The sequence below is a fragment of the Hyaena hyaena genome, unplaced genomic scaffold (genome assembly GCF_003009895.1).
Source record: "Hyaena hyaena isolate Hyena2069 unplaced genomic scaffold, ASM300989v1 scaffold_440, whole genome shotgun sequence".
NCBI lineage: Eukaryota > Metazoa > Chordata > Mammalia > Carnivora > Hyaenidae > Hyaena > Hyaena hyaena.
In genome coordinates, this window is record NW_024081072.1 from 428,355 (window position 1) to 452,026 (window position 23,672).

Consider the following 23,672-nt stretch of genomic DNA (forward strand, 5'->3'; position numbering starts at 1 on the left):
GTTTTCCAGAGGGGCTGTACCAGTTTACATTCCCACCAAATGACACTTTTAAAATTCTTGATCTAATTAAAGTAAGTGAGAAAATTTGAATGACTTTTTTTTTTTTTATGTTTTATTTATTTTTGAGAGAGAGCTAGAGACAGCATGAGCAGGGGAGGGTCAGAGAGAGAGGGAGACACAGAATCTGAAACAGGTTCCAGGCTCTGAGCTAGCTGTCAGCACAGAGGCCGACCCAGGGCTGGAACCCATGAACCGTGAGATTATGACCTGAGCCGAAGTCGGACGCTTAACCAACTAAGCCACCCAGGCGCCCCAGAATGACTTCTATTTGTACATATTTAAATTTTATACAGAAAACTAAATCAGCCTTAATAAAATTTAAACTGGTAGGGCCATAATAGTTAACTGTGGAAGAGAAATAAATTCTTGAGGTTTGACTTTCTTTTTTTAAATGTTTATTTATTTTTGAGAGAGAAAGAGAGAGCCACCCTGGGAGAGACAGAGAGAGATAGAGACAGAATCCCAAACAGGCTCTGCAATAGCAGCACAGAGCCAGACACAGTGATCTAGCCCATGAGCCATGAGATCATGACCTTTAGTGAAACCAAGAGTCAGATGCTTAACTGCCTGAGCCACCCAAACCCCCTAAATTCTTGAGGTTTATAGTAGATTTGAGTATTCCAGCAAGTTGGAAGAAGGGGAGATGAAGAAAAGTGAAGAACTGGAATAATCCATATACTTTATCAACAATCTCCTCATCATATTGGTTTTAGGTTTAGTTGGTAATAATGATTTTTCGATGTAAGTATGCCTGTTTTATATATATTTAGAAAAGAATGTGTTTGGGGCACCTAAGTGGCTCAGTTGGTGGGGCCTCCAACATTGGCTCAGGTCATGATCTTACTGTTCATGAGATCAAGCTCCGCATCGGACTCTGTGCTGACAGCTTGGAGCCTGGAGTCTGCTTTGGATTCTCTGTCTCCCCCTCTCTTTCTGCCCTTTCCCCACTTGTACGCTCTCACTCTCTTTCTCTCTCTCTCTCTCTCTCTCTCTGAAAAATAAATAAACACTAAAAAAAGAGAGAGAAGGGTTGCCTGGGTGGCTCAGTTGGTTAAGTGTCAGACTTTGGCTCAGGTCATGATCTCCCTTCATTTTGAAATTCTTCTCCCACTTGTTTCCAACTTGAGATTTTTGTTTATGATTAGGGAATTTTTAATGTTGTTGAACATCATTTTAATTTATGTTTAATTGAACAAAATATTGATAAAATTGTCTTGCTTTGAATAGGTATTATTACCAAAGGGGTATTCTGGCAAAAGTAGAAGGTCAACGCTTGGTTTATCAGTTCAAGGAAATGCCAAAAGATCTTATTTATATAGATGATGAGGATCCAGGTTCCAGCATAGAGTCTTCAGATCCATCCCTGTCTTCAACGACCACTTCAAGTAAGAGCCAAGCAAGCAGATCGAGGGTATCCTCAAGTCCAGGGATAAAAGGAGGAGCCACTACAGTTCTAAAGCCGGGAAATTCTAAAGCTGCAAAACCCAAAGATCCTGCGGAAGCTGCACAACCATCAGAAGTTCTGAGGACAATGCAGCCCACACAGTCTCCGTATCCTACCCAGCTCTTCCGGACTATTCATGTGGTACAGCCAGTACAAGCTGCCCCAGAAGGAGAAGCTGCCGTAACCAGTAGCATGCAGGACGAAACAGTAAATTCTTCTGTTCAGAGTATTAGGTGAGAAAACTATAAAATTATCAATGCATTTCATTATATGATGTTTCTGACCAGAGCCATTAGTTAAATACATTAGGATTGAGAAGTGAGAATAAAAATTATATTGATTTCAAGCTAGAGATCTTCTTCAACAGATTGTTTTTAGCAGCAGTGTATATTATATCAGTCCTCTGATTCTATCAATAATTCCTTATTTTTAAACTTTTGACATTACTTGATGTTATTCTATTAAGTCTAGTCCACTGTACCTTTGTACAATTGGATTGATCCATACAAGAAGCAATCCACATATTAGAAAATACAGAGAATGGTTTTAGATCTTCTTTTCAAAGTCAGAAGCTGTAAAACTTCACCATAAATTGACAATCATGACCTTCTGGAATTCAGTGAGTTTCAAGAAATAACAGTATTCCTCAGGAAGATCCTATCATGGAGCAGTTCTAAAGTTCAAAGAGGTAGGGAGGCCAAGAATCTAAGGTCTGCTTTTTTGAGCTTTTAGAAGTTGGAAAAATAGTTTTTTAGCAGTCAAATCAAATTTGTCACATAACCCCAGGAAAGATATGAAACAACAAATTGACCAAGAAAACCCTGTCTACTTTAGACTAGATCAGACTAGGGACTGGTCTCACTGATTCAGAATGGGGAAAAAGGAGGAAGGCAGAAAATTAGATAGACATTTGCAATATTCTCTTTTTCTGCCATCATGAATTTCCAGAATGTGAATTACAGTAAAATATAGGAGCCCATCCAAATAGAATAAAAATGATTCTTTGATTCTTTTCATTAGCTGACTGCAGTCTTAACATTTATATATTCCTAAATACTAATGCTGGGTTTTTGTCCAGTTGATCTTGAAGTAAGAAGCATTACTCAGAAGCAAGACGGAGTTAGATGTTTCAATCTTCCTTATATGGTCCATTTAAACTTTTGACATCATGAAAACTCACTTGCAAGGAGTATAAATGTTACATTAATTGGATAGGAAGGATCAGTCTTTTACTGTTATTACAGGAGAACTTATTTATCTCTCTGTTTTCCTTTTAATGTTTTATTTTCCTCTAGGTCCTGTTAGTTTTGTGTGATAACTGAGTATCTAATTGGAAGTACGTGATTCCTCCCTTTGGTTTCTAGGCTCTTTGTCATCTTATCATTGTGTGTATTTGTGTTGGTAGGAAACATAATAATGGCCATAAGCTAATCACTAGGACCCCCTTCTTGGAGTGACTGAGTTATTTTTTTTAGCATCTGTATCAGTTTGCTTTTTATACACCTTGATAATAAAAGAAAATCCCCCCCCCCAACTTGCAATTTGAAAAAAAAAAGTCCATATAACTAGCTCTGAAGGATATTAAATTGTGATATTGTATTGGATACTTTATTACTCTGAATGTCAATTTCTGAATAATACTCAGTGCCAGATATTGATATGCTGTAATTACACTCCCTTTCCATGATTTGCAAACTGTCTGTTGGTGTACTTATCAAAATCATCATTTCCAAGGTACCTGATTGTTCTCTGGACTCCCTGCCTGCTTCTTGCTTCATTTTTTTTTTCTGGAGTCCAACCTGTATAAGACTACTGGTCACAGTTTTGCTATGCTGCCTTCTTGCAAACTTTTGTTAGATCCATGTTGCACACAGAGTGCAGTCAAATTTCTGGAGCTTCTGCTACCAGCTCTCACTCTGGTCATGATTCCCTCCTTGGCTTCCAGCTAAAGCTGACCGCTTGTGTGCAGTGCACCTCAGTCTGGGACCTGAACCAGGTGTGTCAGGCAACTTCAATGCTTGTCTCCTCCTACATGTGTAAACCTGCAGGAGCCACATTTTATTCATTGTCACCTACCACTTAACATAGTGTCTAACACATAACACCCCTTCAGATTTATAGATTTTATTTTGAACTAGTGTATATATTCATTCCTCATCTCCTCTCAGAGTAATGAGTTCTCTAAGTGGACTCCTTATATAATGAAGAAATAAGAAAATCTAACTTTTCAACGTTTAAAACATACTTCCTTATTGAAGAATTCATTTTGTATTTATATGTATATACACACATTCTTTTTAGATACATACATACACACACACATTCTTAATCATTCCTTTGACTTTTAAAAAAAATTGTTCTCACATTTGGTCGTATCTTTTATTTATATCTCTCAAAATTCCTACTTATTTTAAAGCAATTAAACCTCTAATGGAATGCATTTTATTCCCTGAAATTACTGGATGTGTTAAGGCCAAAGTTAATGAATAATGAATATAATTACTCGGGTTTTGCTATTGTTCTTTTCCATTATATAGAAAGAAGGAGAAAGTGTTAAATAAATTTCAACCAAATTGTACATATTACTCTGAAATTTTAATGCATTATTAGAATCATTTTTTAGGTAGCTCAGCTGGCAGAGCGGAGGACTATAGGCACTGCATCTCTAGAATCATTTTTTATTAGATTAATTTCTTATTTAGTGATTTCTTTATTGTTTATTTGTATTTTTTATAATTATCCAAACTTTCCATTATGAAAATTTTCAAAATATCAACAGGTTGAAATAATACAATGAACACCTATTTAAATCCACCTAGATTCACAGTTGATACCATTTTGCTTTGTTTTCTCTCTGTATTTATACACTTTTTCTTGTTTGGCTGTTTGTCAAGTAAGTGGACATCATTATGACATTTTATTCCTAAACATTTCAATACACAATATACATTAAATAGCCATTATATTACCACTCCTAAGTAAAATAGTACTAGTTTGGCTATATTTTTCTTAATTTATAATTACTTATTAATAAAATCAAAGACCACTTAAAGATCTTTTTCTGTAACTAAGAGAAAATGGAATATATATATGACTTAAAATTATATTATTCAATTAATATATAAACAAGAACTGACACTTTCAAAGCATTCTCTGTATTTTATATACTTTCCATATATTAATATCTAATATCTTCATTGAACAATGAGATATAGGTAATATTATTCCTATTTTACAGATGAGGAAACCAAGGCAAGGAGAGGCCAAGGAGCCTGGTCACATCTAGTAAGTGGTGGAGACAGTGTTTTAATGCACAAAGTTTAGTCCAAAGCAGTGAGCTTATGATTTGCCTCCCTGGCTGTTGATTCACATAACTCTCGTGAATTACCAGTTATTTACAATGAAGTAGCAACATGTTTTTCTTTTCTCACTTTTTCCTTTGCCTCATATCTTTTTATCTCACATAATTGCATGTATCTATGTTGAAATCTATTAAGCTTTTCTAAATGGTTTATGGTGTATGTGCTCAGTTTTTACAGATTTTAATTTTGACTCTGGCTTCATGTTATTTAAAGAACCAACTACAATAAAAGTCAACCTCTGGTAAACTATTTTCTTGAAATTGTCCCTTGGTAAATTTGCAAGTCCATGTACTTACCTAGCATAATTGCTTTCTCTAATATATAAATATAATTCAAGTATTAGTAATTTGTTGTAGGGTCTTTTAAATAAATTAGCTTCTAAAAATGTATAATGTGCAAATTACCTTAACAGCAAAGTAATGGAGTAGGAAGAATATAAGCATAACTTTCCAGCCCTTCAACCTTGTCAGTTACTAGATGTGACATTGAATTCGATTAATAAACTATCCTGAGTCTGTTTCCTCATCTCTAAAATAAAGGTGTTAACAGGTGATCATAACAGTTAAATGACACTTCCTAACATCTGAGTAGATATGCAATAAAAACTAAATGTTAACCTTGTATATCTCTCTTAGTCTCAGAAAGTTTGAAGAATTTTTAAATTACCAGTATTGTACCAATGGTCACAAGCAGTGTAGGAAATTTTATAAAATAGTTAACTGTAACATAACCTTTGTTATATAATATAACCAGACACAACTGACAGTTTAATCATTAACTAAGAAAAAAAGTAATTAAAAATTTCTGTGGTTGGGAAAAGGCTGTTTGATATTTTATCTCTGAATTTTTGTGTTAGTGAAAATCACTTATTTTAGAATTTGTCCAAATCAGTATATTTACATTGTAGATATTATAAATGAGTATATATATATTTTCTGGCAGAGGACAGTCAGATGTTTTGAGGAAAGGATATCTTTTTCTAGTTTAAACAAAAGCATTGAAAGTCTAGTGGTAGCCCTGATATCAGTATGGAAAATTTCCAAATATGTAATTGCTTCTGCCATACCTGAGGGAGGAAGGAGGAGTTGTGTATTAAAGATGTGTTAACTGCCCACAGTTTAAAGATAGAATAGACAGTATTCATCTTTTAGCTGAATTTATTTGGGACTGAAGAAGTGGCAGTGTGTTGTAATGGTCAAGCACAGAGGCCTTGCAGCCAATTGGCCTCTTTTCTTATTAAAAAAATTTTTTTAATGTTTTATTTATTTCTAAGAGAGAGAGGCAGCGTGAGCACGGGAGGGTCAGAGAGAGAGGGAGACACAGAATCAGAAGCAGGCTCCAGGCTCTGAACTAGCTGTCTGCACAGAGCCCGACACAGGGCTCGAACCCACGAACCATGACCCGAGCCGAAGTCTGACGCTTAACCAACTGAGCCACCCAGGTGCCCCAGTTGGCCTCTTTTCTTATATAGCTGGTCACCTTATGCAAGCTGTTCATTCTCTTTTTGCATTAATTTTTTATATGTAAAATGGGGATAATAGAACTTACAGGGTGGCAAGGCTATACATACTTTAGATACTATCTGTGTGCTTACTGTATATCATGTACTATTTTATCTTTATGTACATGGCCATGAACTCTTGTCATGGGAAGCCCTTTATTTAAGAAATGGTATCTGGTGATAGGGTCAGGTAGCATACCTAGGCTCAGATTCCACCCAAGATACTCTGATTCAGGTAGGCAAGGGGAAGAAAGAGGAACAATGTATTTTGGAAAAGCTGCCTGGATCCCAAAGTAATTCTGTTTTCTTCCAGCTCTTTCTTGCCTGCCCATTAATATCAATGTATCTGGCCTTTATTTCTAGTCCTACCCTGCCCACCTATTAACTCTTCATTACCCAATTCATATTCTCTTCTAGCTCTGTCCTTCAAAAGAACTGCTAACATTCTGCTCTAGACTGATCATTACAGAGGTGACTTGGTTGGAATCTGAACTTGGAAATCAGAATCCTACCACAGTGGGTAGGATCTAGTCATCCTGTGTCTTTCCACTTGCGTTGAACCTCCCTTACGTTGCACTGAGTTTTCTTTTCATATGTCTACCTAGCCCATTTATTTTCTCCAGAACTTGTCACATATGTAACAAGCCACATAATTGTAACTTACAAAATTTGCCTATAATAATCTGTATGCAACGATTAACATTTGGATTATGGGGACCAATCTAGCTGTTAACCATTTGAAGTAGCAATCATCTGTCTTTTGTATAATAGCTTCACAGAATTAAGAGGAAACAGTAGAGATCCAGATGTTGAGTTTTTCAACTGTGTTTGTTTTATATTAACAATGGCCATAGCAATAATTTTCACACCAGTGAACTTTTACAATTGGATTGACTCACAGTATCATTTATGAGTCTCTTCAATGAAAGGGATTAACAACCTTATGGAAACTTGATGTACATTAAAGGATTTTATGTTAAATTGTAGCTTTATGGCTAAAATTTGTGAAGATTATTTGAGCTGAGAAAACTACTAAACATGCTTCCATTTATTTTTGCCAAAGCTTGCCCTTATTGTTTGCTCTCTCTGCCAGCCTAAAGAACCCTCATGCGTTAATTATATTTATGACTTTTTTTGTGTAATACGATATGAACTGTGAATTATTAAATTTCTTTTTATAGTTCTGTTTCATATACATTTAAAACTGAGGCATTTTTGTTTAAAAATTTTTTTAATGTTTTATTTGTTTCTGAGAGAGAGAGACAGCATGAGCAGGGGAGGATCAGAGAGAGAGGGAGATACAGAATCTGAAACAGGCTCCAGGCTCTGAGCTAGCTGTCAGCACAGAGCCCGATGTGGGGCTCGAACCCACGAACCGTGAGATCATAACCTGAGCCAAAGTTAGACGCTTAACCAACTGTGCCACTCAGGTGCCCCTGAGGCATTTTTGTTTAATTGAGCATTTTTCCTCCTTCTATATAAAAACAGGTTGAAAACAATACAGTCATATGAAGTCTGGTAATTGTGGATGAACATGTTGATGACATTATCCCTCAAGTATTAAAAATAATGAGTAAATCCAATACATTTGTTTTAAAATTTCTAATTCTCTTGGGGTGCTTGGGTGGTTCAGTAAGTTAAGCATCCGATTCTTGATTTCAACTCAAGTCACAGTTTATGTGTTCAAGCCCTGCATCTGGCTCTGTGCTGATGGTGTGGAGCCTGATTGGGATTCTCTGTCTCCCTCTCTCTCTGCTCCTCTCCTGCTCTATTTTCCCTCTCTCTCACTCTCTCTCTCTCTCTCAAAAATAAACTAAAAAAAAAATTCTAATTTTCTTTCATGCAGTTCTCATAAAATTTCTTGGCCAACCATTTTGATATCCTCCTCCTTCCCTAGGAAAATTGCTACCCCATTTGTGTTAATGTGGCACTTTGTACAGACTTTCTTTTTTCCATCAGATAGTATCATAGATAATGGCCTGAGAGGTTTGTGTTGGGCATCCCAACAGGGTCTGTACAATGTTTATGTCGTGTTGAAAATATGGGAAGTAGCATTTGAAATGTATAACTCCTATTTGGCCAAAATGATTTGTCAAATGTTAAAGTTTTCAATGATGTTGAATATGCTGATTTTCTTACTTTTATTTCATAATCTCAATAGGACTATACAGGCTCCAACTCAAGTTCCAGTGGTTGTGTCTCCTGGGAATCAGCATTTGCATACAGTAACACTCCAGACAGTGCCAATCACAACAGTAATAGCCAGCACAGATCCATCATCAAGTGCTGGATCTCAGAAATTTATTTTACAAGCCATTCCATCCTCACAGCCCATGACAGTACTGAAAGAGAATGTCATGCTGCAATCACAGAAGCCAGGCTCCCCTCCTTCAATTGTCTTGAGCCCTGCCCATGTACAGCAGGTTCTTTCTAGCAATGTTCAGTCCATCTGCAATGGAACCGTCAGTATGGCTTCATCTCCATCCTTCAGTGCTACTACTCCTGTGGTAACCTTTTCTCCTCGAAGTTCACAACTTGTTGCTCACCCACCTGGCACTGTAATCACTTCAGTTATCAAAGCTCAAGAAACAAAACCTCTTATACAGGAAGTCCTGAAAAAGGAAGTTGAAGATCATTTGAAAGAAGACCATGAGAAGACTGAGCAACAGCCACAACCTTACGTGATGGTGGTATCTAATTCCAATGGATTTGCCTCTCAGGTAGCTGTGAAACAAAATGAATTGCTGGAACCCAACTCTTTTTAATTAGTATACCAAAGGAATTCTGGATGGTTGTTTTTTAATTGAACATTTCCAGTTGTATGCAAACTATCTGGGTGATTCTAAGATAAATTCTACAGGTGTTCCTAATTTTGTAGTTAATTGTTAAAAATATTTAGAGTTAATTTTGACTTTATTAGATGAAGAGTACCCAAGTGCTTCTCTTTGTTCTCCAATTCAATTGTGAAGGAACAAGCATTTTATACTATGAAGACATTCTTTTCAGATATTTTTCAGTTGCTATATCATAAGTGTTTTTAAAGTTTCTTTTTTAATTTTACATGGTGTTAGTTTTTCTGATTCTTTTGTAAATACAGTACTTAAATATAAGGCAACAGGAAATTTATATAGGAACTATTTTCATTCCAATTCTATAAGTAAAGTCGTGGCTCTTTCAAATGCAAGACACCTATTTTATACTTTGTTAAAATTATGGTTTTGCTTAGATTGACTTTAGTTGGTTGCACTGTATAAGGAACTATGAAGATGTAGAAAATAACTTTAAATATTGAGCGTTGCCCATGATACAGCTGAACCTGTTTCAGAAACAGGATAGTATAAAAGCATCAGCCTAAGAGTGGCTCTCCTGCTGACTAGTTTGTAACATTGGGCAAAGCCACTGGATCTTTTTGGGCCTCAGTTCTCTCATAAAAGGAAGGGATGCATTGGATTAGACAAGATGATCTCCTTTCTGGTTCTAAATTTGATGATCCTAGCTCCTATATTTTAAAGTTACATTAACTAAAACATCAGCTTATTTCTTAATGTAAATATGGCTAACATATTGCAGGAAAATAAGTGGCCCTACAACCTACAAAATTCATTCTTCTGTTATCTGTAAGATCTGCTATGAATCTGAATTCTTCCTAAATACAGTGTTCATTAACTCTAGTCCACTGTGTACCGTGGCCCATCAGTAAACTTAACGTTGCTGAGTGCTAAATGATGTGCTGCCATTCTTGAAAGAGTCAAGGCTCTTTCTTAAGGGCCCAGGAAACAGCCACGCCTTGGGCTCATTTGGCTGAGTATAGCAATTATTGCTATAAAAGCATAATTGCTTTATATTTTGGATCATTTTTTATTGGGAGTGGGGGGGTGCATACAAAGGTAATATACATATATATCTAAGTCTCAGAAATGAAATAGTTTTTAGATTACTTTGCAATTGTAAATAATGTACATTTAATTTCACAAGAAAAATTGTTTTCTGGAAATTTTCTAGTACAGCAAAGGAGAAATTTTTGTAGATGAAAAAATCATGTTTAGAGGTCTCTTGTTCTATGTTTTCACATTACAGAGTGAATTTGTATTTAAGCAAAAATTTAAATTTTGGAAGCCTCTAAACATTTTTGTATCTTTAATTGGTTTATTATTAAATAAATCATGTAAAAATTCTCAGTGTTTGTGTTTTCAAGCAAATATTTTAAGAAGTATACAGAAAATGTTGCTAGTATTTGCAATGTTATTGTTCATATAATAAGCTCCATTGGTCATATTAGAATTGCAGAATGCATTTCCTCCTCTCAGTTTTCCTTTCTGCTGTGCCAGATGGCAGCTTCCACACAGCCCACAATGGATTGCCAAACTCCAAAAGTTAGAAAACAATGAAATATTCTTAGCAGTAATATTCAACACACTTTAAAAAACAAGTTTTCTAATTAGAAATTAGATCAGTTAATTGTTAAAGTTGAAAAACATTGAATCAGAAAAAGAGAAGAAAATTAAAATCTCAATGCAATACCCCTGTACAGTAGTAACTTAATACACTTACTCATTTTGTCAGATCAGTTAATATTCTTCAAAATAGGATTTTAAAAGGAGCATTTTAATCTCTGAAGTCAGAGGAATGCAGCAAAGAATCTGAATTAATAGGCCTTGCTAAATTTCCCCCAATTCACTACCCTTAGTTCACACCCTTTTCTTCTGTCATTTTTCATGACTCCATTCTTTACCAAACCTCATATAAGAACACTTAGGCTAGGGCCGCGTGGATGGCTCAGTCAGTTAAACATCCGACTTTGGCTCAGGTCATGATCTCACGTCCGAGCCCTGCGTAGGGCTCTGTGCTGATAGCTCAGATCCTGGAACCTGCTTCAGAGGCTGTTTTTCTCCCTCTCTCTCTACTTCTTCCCTACTGACACTCTGTTTCTCTCCGTCAATCAAAAATAAATAAACATTAAAAAAAAAAAAAGAACACTTAGGCTTAAGCATTTCTTTAAGTCTTCATTTCCATATGAAGGCTCCTATGTCATGTAAAACAGTAAATAAGGCATGCTTTTTTTCTTTAAAATGTCATTGTCAGTTTGATTTTTAGGCTCAGCTAAGCACCCTAAGAGAGTCATGGAAAAGTTCTTTCTCTTCTAGAACTTTTTTCTGGCCATGCATCCCCTAACATAATCTCATTGTATTGAACTCCTGAACAGAAGCATAGCTCTCAGTACAGGGCCTGTGATGTTACTCTCACTATCCTAACCTAAAAACCTGATGCTTTCCTCACTTGACATTCATCCTTTAACCCTTTGTTGTAATATTGCATTTGCTGTTTCTATTACCCTGAAATGACTGCTGTAAAGGTCCCTAACTAGTAGTTAATTTACATATTGTCAGATTTCTTTTTTTAAATAGTTTATTGTCAAGTTGGTTTCCATATAACAACCAGTGCTCAACCGCACAAGTGCCCTCCCCCATGCCCATCTCCCCCCTCCCCCTCTCCCTCCACTCCCATTATCCCTGTTTGTTCTCAGCATTCAGGAGTCTCTCATGGTTTGCCTCCCTCCCTCTCCCCAACTATTTTCCCCCTTCTTCTCCCCCATTGTCCTCTGTTAAGTTCCTCCTAACCCACCTATACATGCAAACATATGGTATCTGTCCTTCTCTGCCTGCATATTGTCAGATTTCTGTCCTTCTTTGACCTTTCCAACATTCAACCTTTTAGAACTCACTATTTTTTTTCAAGAAACAGACCTTTTTTTTTTTTTTAATTTTAGAGAGTGTGTGTGAGCAGGGGAGAGGGGCAGGAGAGAGAGAATCTTAAGCAGGCTCCACACTCAGTATGGAGCACAGTGCAGGGCTTAATCCCACATCCCTGAGAATATGACCTGAACTGAAATCAAGAGCTGGATGCTCAATCAAGTGAGCCACCCAGGTGCCCCAACTCAGTGTTACTTTAAGTTCTCTATTGCTTTCACTGTTTTTATAAAATTTATTTTTTATTAAAAAATTTTTGTTAATGTTTAGTCCAATTTCATCATGTCAAATCCTTCAGTGTTAAGCCCTTCCATACTGTCCTCAGACAGAGTTGATGTCCTGCATGGTCTTACCTCTTCATGGTCCCACCAGCCTTATCTTCAAATATTACTCTCTGAATCCTAACTGTCAGTTCAGATTGGGATGCTTTCAATTGCATGAAACAAAAACCCAATTCAAAATTATTAAATAGTACAAAATAAGAGGTCTGAAGTTGGGTTTCCAGGTTACTTAATTCAGGAATTCAGGGGTGATGGTGAGCAGCCAAGTTTCAACCTCTCTGCTTTCCCATCCTCAGCATTTTGCTTTAGTTTCCAGAATGGCTTCTGCCATACTTGCCAGATAGCTGCAGTAGTTCCTTCTAGGTTTGTGTTAGTCAGAAGGGATCTTTCCCAGAATACCCTGAATGGCCATCTCTTCGGAGTTTGTTGGCTAGATTTGTCATATACCCCTTCCTAAGCCAATTGCTGGCCAAGGAAGTAGGATGACCATAAATGACTTAGACATGTATATGGAGCCAAACAAAATAGGGGCTCTGAAATATGGGAGAATGATGCAGCCTAGTATCACCCACACACATTCTTCTTTACGGATACTTTCAAAAATGCTCATGCCTACATTAAACATGTATTTCTTTCCCAAAGAGAGATCAAAGTCCCATCCAGTTACCTGATCCAGTTTCATAATGGGAATTTTTGGGATGATATGCAGTACTCTTTTTCAGATCAGCTGTGTCTCCCTGTATCTTGTCTTCCGCAGCCATATCAAGTATGAACACTCAGAATACTCTCTCCAGTGTCAGCTTTAAAACACATTATTTGTGGGGTGCCTGGGTGGCTTAGTCGGTTAAGCGTCCGACTTTCGCTTGGTCATGATCTGGCGGTTCGTGGGTTTGAGCCCTGCGTCGGGCTCTGTGCTGACTGTCAGCTCAGAGCCTGGAGCCTATTTCAGAGTCTGTATCTCCCTCTCTCTCTGACCCTCCCCTGCTCACGCTGTCTCTCTCTCTCTCTCTCTCTCCTAGAAATAAATAAAAATTAAAAAAAATAATAAAACACATTATTTGATGGTATAATTTGCCCTGTTCCAGGGTTACCATTTTCCCATCCTGGAATAGTTGTGTCCTCACTACCTTTCATCCTGCCTTTTATACATACCTAGTCAGTTATTCATACCAGGGTCAGTTTGGGAGAATTCCACTTCCAAATACCAAACTGTCTGCCAGTTTGAGTTCCTGGTCATTAGCAACAAGAGGGATTCTGGTTTTCAGCATAAAGAAATTTTATTAGAAGAAAGATAGTTCATCGAATAGACAAAAGGACTAGAGAGTTGGGGTCAATCTGAGTCAAACAGCTAGGAACAAATTGCACAACTGGTTTAGTGGGGAAATTGTAGCCAATGTTGCCAAACACTAAACACAGCTTTGTATCACTGTCTCTGCTGCCCCAGGAATTTGATCTTAATACAAGTGCTACTGCATCTAGGAGCGCCTGGGTGGCTCAGTCTGTTGAACATCCAGCTTCAGCTCAGGTCATGATACATTGGTTTGTGAGTCTGAGCACAGCATGGGCTCTCTGTTGTCAGGGTGGAGCTCCCTTGGGAGCCTCTGTTTCCCTCCCTCTCTCTCTCTCTCAAAAATTAAGAAGAAGAAGAGGGGCGCCTGGGTGGCTCAATCTTTTAAGCATCTGACTTTTGCTCAGGTCATGATCTCATAGTCCATGAATTGAAGCCCCATGTCCGGCCCTGTGCTGATAGAGAAATAAATAGAGACATCAAAAAAATTTTTTTAGAGAGATGTAAATTCAACCACAATGAGATACCACTACACAGCCATTAACATGGCTAAAATATAAAAGACCAACCATGGAGAGGATGTGGATAGGACAACTAGAACACTCACACTCTTCTGGTGGGAATGTAAAATGGCACGACTGTCACATGACCCAGCCAGGCCCCTCCTACGTATTTATGCAAGAGATAAAATGTGTCCATATAAAGATTTTTTCAGGCATATTCATAGCAGCTCTAATGGTAATAGCTGAAAACTAGAAACCCAAATGTCCATCCACAGGTGAATGGGTAAACAAACTACAATATATCTATGTAATGGAACATTAGTAGTAAAAGGAATGGTAAATTGATAACAACGTGGATGGATCTCAAAATAATTATGCTAAGTGAAAGAAGCCAGACAAAAAAAAAAGTTATACTTTATGATTCCATTTACATAAAATCCTAGAAAAATGCAAATGAATATTATCTATGGTGACAGAAAGCAGATCAGTGGTCAACTGGAGGGTGGAATGGGCAAGAAGGGAATAGTCACAAAGAGACACAAGGTGACTTTTAGGGTAATGTTCACCAAATAATGCATAGGTTCACTACTTGATTATTGTGATGATTTCATGAGTTTATACTCTTTAAACATGTGCAAGTTATTGTATGTCAATTATAGCTCCATAAAGCTATTTTTTAAATGTTTGTTTATTTTTGAGAGGGGGGGGGAGAGGTAGAGAAAGGAAGACACAGAATCTGAGGCAGGCTCCAGGCTCTGAGCTAGCTGTCAGTACAGAGCCTGACACGGGGCTCAAACCCACAAAGCATGAAATCATGACCTGAGCCAAAGTCTGATGCTTAACCAACTGAGCCACCCAGGCGCCCCTAATTTACATCTCTCTGGTGATGCTGATTTTGAGCATCTCTTTTTATGTTAATTTTTTTTTTGAGAGAGAGACAGAGTGTGAGTGGAGGAGGGAGAGAGAGAGAGACAGAATCCAAAGCAGGCTCCAGGCTCTGAGCTTTCAGCACAGAACCTGAGAAGGGGCTTGAACCCATGACCTCATGAACCGTGAGATCATGAGCTGAGCTGAAGTTGGATGCTTAACCGACTGAGCCACCCAGGTGTCCCTGATTATGAGGATCTTTTGATGTGCTCATGTGACATACATATAGCTTTTTTGATGCAATGATTGTTAAAATTTTTTGCCCATTAAAAATTCTGTTGTTTTTTTATTACTGAGTTTTGAGAACTCTATATATTCTGGGTGCAAGTTCTTCATCAGCTATAAGAATCGCAAGTATTTTTAAAGTGCAGGAACCTTTTAATTTTGATAAAGTCTAATTATCAACTTCTTAAGGGTCATGCTTTTGGGGTCATGTCTAAGAAATCTTTGCCTAATCCAAAGTCACTGAGGTTTTTTAAGAAAACTTCTACAAAACTAGAAGTTTTATAGTTTTAAGTTTTACATTTGGGTCCATGCTCCATTTTGAGTTCATTTTTATAGATAATGCAAGGTATGTATTGGAAGTTCATTGTTTTGCTTTTGTATATTCAGTTTGTTGAAAACACTGTCCCTTTCAATTGAAAAGTCTGAAAAGACTATCCTTTTCAACTATCTGCCCTGAATTATCGTTGGACCTTTGTTGAAAATCACTTGTCCATGTATGTACAGGTGAATTTATGGACTCTATTCTGTTCTATTGATCTATCTTTGTGCCAATACACAAGGTTGGTGTGTTGAAATCAGTAGTGTTAGTTCTCTAACTTTGTTATTTTTCAAAGTTGATTTGACTGTTCTAATTTTGTATTTCCATTTGAATTTGCAGAATCAGTTTGTCAACTAAAACATAAAAAGCCTTTGGGATTTTGATTGGGATCATGTCGAATCCATTGATCAATTTGGGAAGAACTGACATTTTAACAATATCGAGTCTCCATAGATGCGTCTCCATTTGTTTAGATGTTCTCAGCAATGTTTCATAATTCTCAGTGTATACCTTTTACATATCCATTGTCAGATTTATTTTTCAGTATTTAATATTTTTGATGCTATTGTAAATGTCATAAATTTCAAATTCTGACTGTTGCTAATTTTGTTTTAAATCTTTATCCCCTATTTATTGAGGCACGAAGGGTACAAATCTTATCTGTACAACTCAATAAAATTTTACATCTGAATATACTGGTGTAATTGCCACCTAGATCAAGATATGTAACATTTCCTGTATCCAAGAAGTTTCCCTATGGCTCTTCTCAGCTAGGAGATCACTTACTGGTATCCTTCACAATAGTTTTTATCTTCATACAAATGGAATCAATCAGGATGTACCCTGTCTGGCTTCTTTAACTCAACATTATGTATGTGAGGTTCCTACATTTTGTTGTGTGTATCTTGTAATTCATTCTTAATCATTGCTCCATAGTATTTTTCTCTTATCAAAAGACATTTATTTCCATTTTTTCCATGAATAATACTGTAATTAATATTCTTGTACACAAAGTAAGTACTCTTTTCTCTTGGGGATATGTCCAGTGGTAGAATTTTTGGGTAATAGGTATTTGGATGACTAGCTTTAGTAGATAGTGTCAAAAGTTTTCTAGGGGCGCCTGGCTGTGGAGCATGTAACTCTTGATCTTGGAGTTGTAATTTGAGCCCCATGTTAGGGTGTAGAGATTAATTTTAAAAACTTTTTTTAAGTTTTCTAAAGTAATTACACCAATTTATACTCTCACTAGCAATATACACAAGTTATAGGTGCTCCATTTTAGAATTCCTTTTAAACAATTCTGATGTTTAATACCAAAGTATGACTTTAATGTCCCTAATATAGCTATTGATGTAGAACTTCTTTTCTTGTGCATATTGGCCATTTAGAGAACATTTGAAAATCAACCAAAGTAATTCACTTTAAAGAAAAACTAAATATGAATATTTCAATAAAGGCAGAAAAAGCACTTGCTATTGAATGCCCTCCCCTCTGATGTTATAGCCAAGACAGAACCCATTTATCACTATTCAACACTATATGAGATGTACCAGCCAGTGAAAGACAGCAAGAAAAAGAAATGAGAGGTATAATCATTTCACAAGACCTCAAACAATTTTGATTCATAGATAAAAAATTGTAACCATAGAAACTCTAAAAAGTATACCTACAAAGTATTAGAAATATAAGCTCAATATGTAAAAATCAATACTGTTTCTACGTATCAATAACAAAGAAGTAGGATATAAGACTTTTATTTTTTTAATGTTGATTTTTTGAAAGAGAAAGACAGTGCAAGTTGGAAAGGGGAAGAGAGAAAGGGAGACACAGAATCTGAAGCAGGCTATAGGCTCGGAGCTGTCAGCACAGAGCCAGATGTGGGGCTTGAACTCCCGGACTGTGAGATCATGACCTGCGCTGAAGTTGGATGCTTAACCAACTGAGCCACCCAGGCTCATTAAAAACTTTTAAAATGTCATTTAAAATAGCATTAAAAAAGCCAATACCTTGGAGGGCTTGGGTGGCTCAGTAGGTTAAGTGCCTGACTCTTGATTTCAGCTCAGGTCATGATTTCATGGTTTGCGAGCTTCACGTGGGGCTCTGTGCTGATAGTGAGGAACCCACTTGGGATTCTCTCTCTTCTTCTCTACCTCTCCCCCACTCATTCTTCCCACCCACCCCCTCAAAATAAACTTTTTTTTAAGCCAAATACCCAAGTATAAATCTAATGAAAGATATGTAAATTTCTACACTGAAATTTACAAAACTGCTGAGGGAAATTAAAGAGTGTTTAAACAAATGGAGGGTGTATGGATGATACTTATGACTCAATGCTTATGACTCAATATTAAGATGTCAGTTTTCTCCTAACAGTTCCACAGATCCAGTGCAAGTCCAATTAAAATCCCAGCAGGGTTTTTTTTCCCTTAAGTTGACAAGCTCATTCTAAAATTTATAAATAAATGGAAATAAATTGTATAAGATGTATAAAATAATGGCAATACAGAGGATTTGGAATAGCCAAGGCAACCTTGAAAATTTCTAGGACCTCAAGATCTATTATAAAGCTACATTAATTATGATAGTGTAGTACTGGTACAAGGTTAGACACGCAGACGCACATATATTTGGTCATCTATTTGACAACAAAGGTACCTAAGAATTTAATGTGGTGGGGGGTGGTTCTGTCAGTAGAGTGTCCAACTCTTGATTTGTGCTTAGGTCATGACCTCACCATTCATGGAATGGAGACCTACATCAGGCTGTGCACTGACAGCATGGAACCTGCTTGGGATTCTCTCTCTCCCTCTCTCTCTGCCCTTTCCCCACTTGTGCACGTGCTCTCTCTTTCTCAAAAATATATAAATAAAACATTAAAAAAAGAATTTAATGGGGGAAATAATAAATGGCAGTACTTTGAATAAGTAGGACTGGGTCAATTGGATATCCATATTGGGGGAAAAGAACTTTGATCTCAGTCTCATACCTTTCTCAAAAATTGAGATAAATCATAGTCCTAAATGTCAAAGCTAAATTAATAAAGCATCTAGAAGAGAACACAGAGTATCCTCATGGCCTCGGAGTACGTGAAGCCTTATTAGTATGACATAAAAAGCACTGATCCTAAAAGATCAGCAAACCCAAGCCAGTGTTACCTGACATATATCTGCTCTTAGCTTTCTGTGCATCTCTACAACCACTGACCTATTTAAGAGAGTCACTTCGGCTGCAACACAGCAGTTGTCACCCAACAACTGTTCTTTTCCCTTTAATCATTCTTGCACAGCACAGAGACAATAACATACTTTTAAAAACGCAAATGTGGGGGCGCCTGGGTGGCTTAGTCGGTTAAGCATCCGACTTTCGTTGAGGTCATGATCTCGCGGTTCGTGGGTTCGAGCCCCGCGTCGGGCTCTGTGCTGACTGCCAGCTCAGAGCCTGGAGCCTGTTTCAGTCTGTGACTCCCTCTCTCTCTGACCCTCCCCTGCTCACTCTGTCTCTCTCTCTCCTAGAAATAAAAAAAATTAAAAAAAAATATTTAAAAACGCAAATGTGACTTATTGCCTACTTAAGTCAGAAATCCTTTAATGAGTTAGAATTGTTAAGAGTATCACATCCAAGCTCCTCAGAAGAGCACAGCTAGCTGTTTGTGACCTGGCATTTCACTTAATTTGAATTTTGGTTCTACCAATTTTAGAGTTCACATCATCATTTTTCTAATGCACGTTCTTGTCTGTCTAAAATGCCTTTTCCATTTCCTTCATCCACTAATTCTAAGTTACCTTTTGAGTCTGAAACTCAGGTAGCACACCTTTGAAATCCACCCTTATACCTTATTTTGGGCTAAATGCCTGTTCTTGCTATCATGACTATTCCCGTTCACTTTAGCATTTAAAACAATGAATTTAAATTTCTGGAGCGGATGTTAACATCTTTGAATCCCAGTGTTTAGGTTTTGGATGCAGTAGACACTCAAGTTCATTTACTTGTTTAAACTCTACTCACTAAGCAGTTCACTCCCACTCCTTCCTCCACCCCATTCCATGGAACTTGCTGGAAGCTTCTATCTGATCTCCGTGTGTCAAAGGACGGTGAGACAGGAGAGAACCCGACTAGGTCGGAAACGTAAAAGTACTGTCACAACCTTAGGCCACCTTCCTCCCTTCGGGGCCTTCAGGTGTAACAAGTTTTCTTCTCACTCGGGGAAGCCAACTAGGAAAAAACCCTGGGGCTGTGGCGCTCTGGGTAATGGAATAGTACACCGCACCGGAACCAAAGTGCTCCCTTCAGCCTAGCATCTACAAGGGCAGGACGATTTCCGGCCAGTCCTTGTCCGTTAGGACTCCCAACGCATCAATCACAGGCTCTACGCGCAAGCCGGAACTACGGTCCCGGAAAAGAACACGTAGCAGCGAAAGGCGTCACAGGTCACGAAAGCCTCGGCTGCCTGGGGAGCCATGATAAGAATTGTGGTGAAAATGGAGTCCGATGGGGCTTATTATTAATAGGCGTGCAAAACTCTCCCAAACATTACACGCTCCTGGGAAACAACAGTATGGTACAAAAATGCTTTTGAACTACTATCCCTGAAGGGTCTATTGGAGTGCGGAGATGTGAATTGCCTACGCGTCCGTAACCATGGCTGCGAAGGGCGGGGACTGGGAGCGCCGGTCACGGGACGGGGCTGGCCCCGAGACTCAGTCCTCCACGGTCCCAGCCCGCTCTGCGCTCGCTTTTCGTCTCCCCTCCCCCCCCGCCGCACGCTGCGTGGCTGCTCGTTGGCTACTTAGGACGGAAGCTCAGTTGGTGTTTCTCCAGAAGTTTCCCCCTTGGGCGGCGGCGCAGCTCCTAACCTCGGTGGTAGCAGCTCTAACAGCAGCAGCGGTTATTAGGGATGGCGGCAGCTGCAGCGGAACCTGCAACAGCGCAGCAGTGCGTGTTTTTCTTTTTGTTATTTTTATCTTGCCCTCCCACCCACGCTCTTCTTAGTTAGTGAACCTGTCGTTGTTTTCGCTGGCAGGTTTTTCCGGAGCTTCTCAGATGCTCTGATCGACGAGGACCCCCAGGCGGCGTTAGAGGTGAGAGAAACAATCTCCGCTTCCTCCACTCTTCTTGGGGGGAGCGCGGCCCCCGCGGGTTCTAGCGGCCCTGGTCTCTTAGCAGCGCTGCCTTTCTGGGATCGGGGTTGCTGTTCTTGTTGTGTATCATTTCCCATACTGACAGCGTCCGGCTCTCCTCGGTTCCAGAGTGGCCCAGTTACTCCAGACCCTTGTTCGTGCCCCCTCCCACTCGTAGGCCGTTACTGCATCCTCGTAGTTGCTTAGCAATACCTTCCTTGTTTCTTGGGGGCGTAGTTAACGTTCAGGGTTGGCCTGGAAGCGATTTTTTTTTTTAAATGTCATTTGTGAGTAGAAGAAAAAGTGAAATCTAGGCTTGATGATACCTATTAATTCGTTTTTTCATTTGATAATTGTTCTTGCCATTCTTACATACCAGGTGCTGTGCTAAAAGCGCAGACTGCTGGAACAAAAACCTTTAACGTGTTTCTGAATATTTCCAGGTGTCCTATCACTGTTCTTATTCACTCATTTATCAAAACAAATTTTTTTGGAGTGTCTTTGTACAGGACACTGATTGCTGTGGATTAAAGTCCTATATTATGTATCGTGTGTGTATTTACAACGCACTTTGTATTTGTGTCAAGTGAAGGGCTATAAAGCTATAAAGAAAAGCCAAAAGAGCAAGATTTAAATAGTAACGGAAAATAATACAGAGAGCCCAAGCTAGGGATACATGATACAGTTGGTCGCAAAGTATAGCCAGGGCTTTCTTGCTTTGAAACGGGAGGGAAAGAGGAATCCAAACCTTGTCTAGTTGTCATATCTAATAGAGATAGGGTCGGGTTTGAGGCAAAAGATGTTATTTCCTAGCTCGGACTGCTAAGAGAAATTTGCCGCAGGGGTAATAGTGTGTCCCGCAGGAGTAGTAGAGTGTCTGGAGGCTTGATACTTGAGCAGAGACCTGAGGAAGGGTGAAGGGAAGCCCTGGGGAAAGAGCACTCCAGGCAGGAAAAGAGTCAGTGCAAAGATCATGAGGCTGGTCTATTCAAGGAGCAGCAAAAAGGCCCATTTAACTAGAGGGGGAATGAAAGAGGAGGGAGCGATGGTGTCAGGAGGAAACCAGGGGCTAGGTCTTTTAGGGCCTTTTGAGTTAGGGTGTGGTGACTCTTGGTCTTCAGTTCATGAGTTTGAGCCCCACATTGGGGGTAGAGTTTAATTAAAAAAAAAAGAAGAAAGCAAGCAAGCACAATTCAGGAATTAGAGTGCTCGGATCCAGATCCTGGTTTCATAGTAAATCCATAACCTCAGGAAAATGCCTTTTGTCCCTCTGGATCAGGTTTCCTGTAAAGTGGGACTAGATAGGACCTATTTGAAAGAGCTGTTCGGTAAGTAACGTAAGGAACGAGTTGAGGACCTTGGGATAGGCATCCTGTAGCGTATCTCTCTAGGTTCAAGCCACATCGGCTTGTTTGGTCAGTTGCATGTGGCAGCCTCGGTTCTGGTGGATGATCTATGGACTTGCAGTTCCTTTTGCTTAGAATGGACTCTCGTACTATCTTGTTTTGCTTGGAAATGCTCATCACTTTAGATTTCAGCAGAAATGTCATCTCAGAGCTTTTTTTTTTTTCTCAGATGACCCTATCTAAAGGGGACCCCATTGTAAACTTCAAGCTGGCAGGGATTTTGTGCATCTTTTTTTTTTTTTTTTTAACATTATTTCATTTCATTATTTCATTTTTGAGAGACAAAGTGTGAGTGGGGTAGGAGCAGAGAGAATCTGAAGCAGGCTCCAGGCTCTGAGCTGTCAGCAGAGAGCCCAGTGCAGGGCTCAAATCCATGAACCATGACATCATGACCTGAGCCAAAGTCAGACACTTAACTGAGCCATCAGGTGCCGCCCTCCCCCCAATAATTCTTAGGAGAGTTGCAGTGGGTATTTGCATTTTACTCACAAGGAAGCTGAGTCTAAAGAGATTAACTTGCTCAAGGTTATATAGTTGAGAAGTGACAAGGCTCTGGGTTCAAGGAACAAGGTCATCCTCTGGAGGAGAAGGTAGGTCTAGGGATGTGTAATATTAAAAGTTTGGTAGCTAACTTTAAAGATGCTGACCATTGGGGCGCCTGGGTGGCTCAGTTGGTTAAGTGTCCGACTTCAGCTCAGGTCATGATCTTGCGGTTCGTGGGTTTGAGCCCTGCGTCGGGCTCTGTGCTGACAGCTAGCTTGGAGACTGGACCCTGTTTTGATTCTGTGTCTCCCACTCTCTCTGACCTTACCCTGCTCACGCTGTCTCTCTCTCAGAAATAAAACATTTAAAAAATTTTTAAAAAAATAGATGGTGACCATTGATAGCTTTGTTGAGCATAGCTGGTTAGCATAAATGTGCAGTTATCAGTTCTGCATGGTTATGTGGTTTTTGTTTAGCAGTGCTGGATAGTTTAGGAAGGGAGAAGGGTTGATACTCTTGTTTATCATCTATGATTGGGGTTAGTGTGGCTAGAAGGAAAAGGGAAATGGAGTCAAAGTGAGGTACCTAGAGCTACATGCCTTCAACAGTTAGGTCCCTATGAGCAAGCGGTCTGCTTTAGCTTTTAACCTTAACAACAAGATATGTTGTTGACTAGCATTTTTACAAAGCCTAAAACTTTATAAAGATTTGGAAATAGATTTTCTCAGATCCAAACAATTTTAATGCCTTATTAAGAATTTTTTTCCCCTTACTTGTTCTGGATTATCAGGGTATTTCCTTCATCATTATCTTGGTAAAGACTTCAGGGTAATTATATTTTATAGTTCACTGAGTTTATTTTTAGAACTATAAAATGCTTGAATATGAAGTAACTCGTGTTATGTAAGTGTGTATCTTTGGACATGTTCACGCTATGTTTCCCATTGGTGTGCATTACATAATGGCCTTTTGCCACTGTGTTCAAAAGTTGGCACTAAAGTCCTTGCCT

The 23,672-nt window shown here is 38.6% G+C and overlaps 2 protein-coding genes across 4 annotated transcripts in view; both read left to right on the forward strand.

Annotated features, from left to right (window-relative positions):
• ELF1 (E74 like ETS transcription factor 1) overlaps nucleotides 1–10,514 on the forward strand; it is a 110,010-nt gene extending 99,496 nt beyond the window's left edge. For all 3 annotated transcript variants that reach the window (XM_039253155.1, XM_039253154.1, XM_039253156.1), the window contains exons 8-9: nucleotides 1,288–1,737; nucleotides 8,529–10,514. In XM_039253155.1, the coding sequence (XP_039109086.1) occupies nucleotides 1,288–1,737; nucleotides 8,529–9,132 (1,054 nt within the window). In that variant the 3' untranslated portion in view covers nucleotides 9,133–10,514. The remainder of the gene's footprint in view (nucleotides 1–1,287; nucleotides 1,738–8,528) is intronic.
• Nucleotides 10,515–20,463: 9,949 nt separating this feature from the next.
• Nucleotides 20,464–23,672, forward strand: part of SUGT1 (SGT1 homolog, MIS12 kinetochore complex assembly cochaperone) — a 40,198-nt gene continuing 36,989 nt past the window's right edge. Inside the window, exons 1-2 of the mRNA XM_039253152.1 lie at nucleotides 20,464–20,589; nucleotides 20,678–20,735. Of these exons, the coding sequence (XP_039109083.1) occupies nucleotides 20,552–20,589; nucleotides 20,678–20,735 (96 nt within the window). The 5' untranslated portion in view covers nucleotides 20,464–20,551. The remainder of the gene's footprint in view (nucleotides 20,590–20,677; nucleotides 20,736–23,672) is intronic.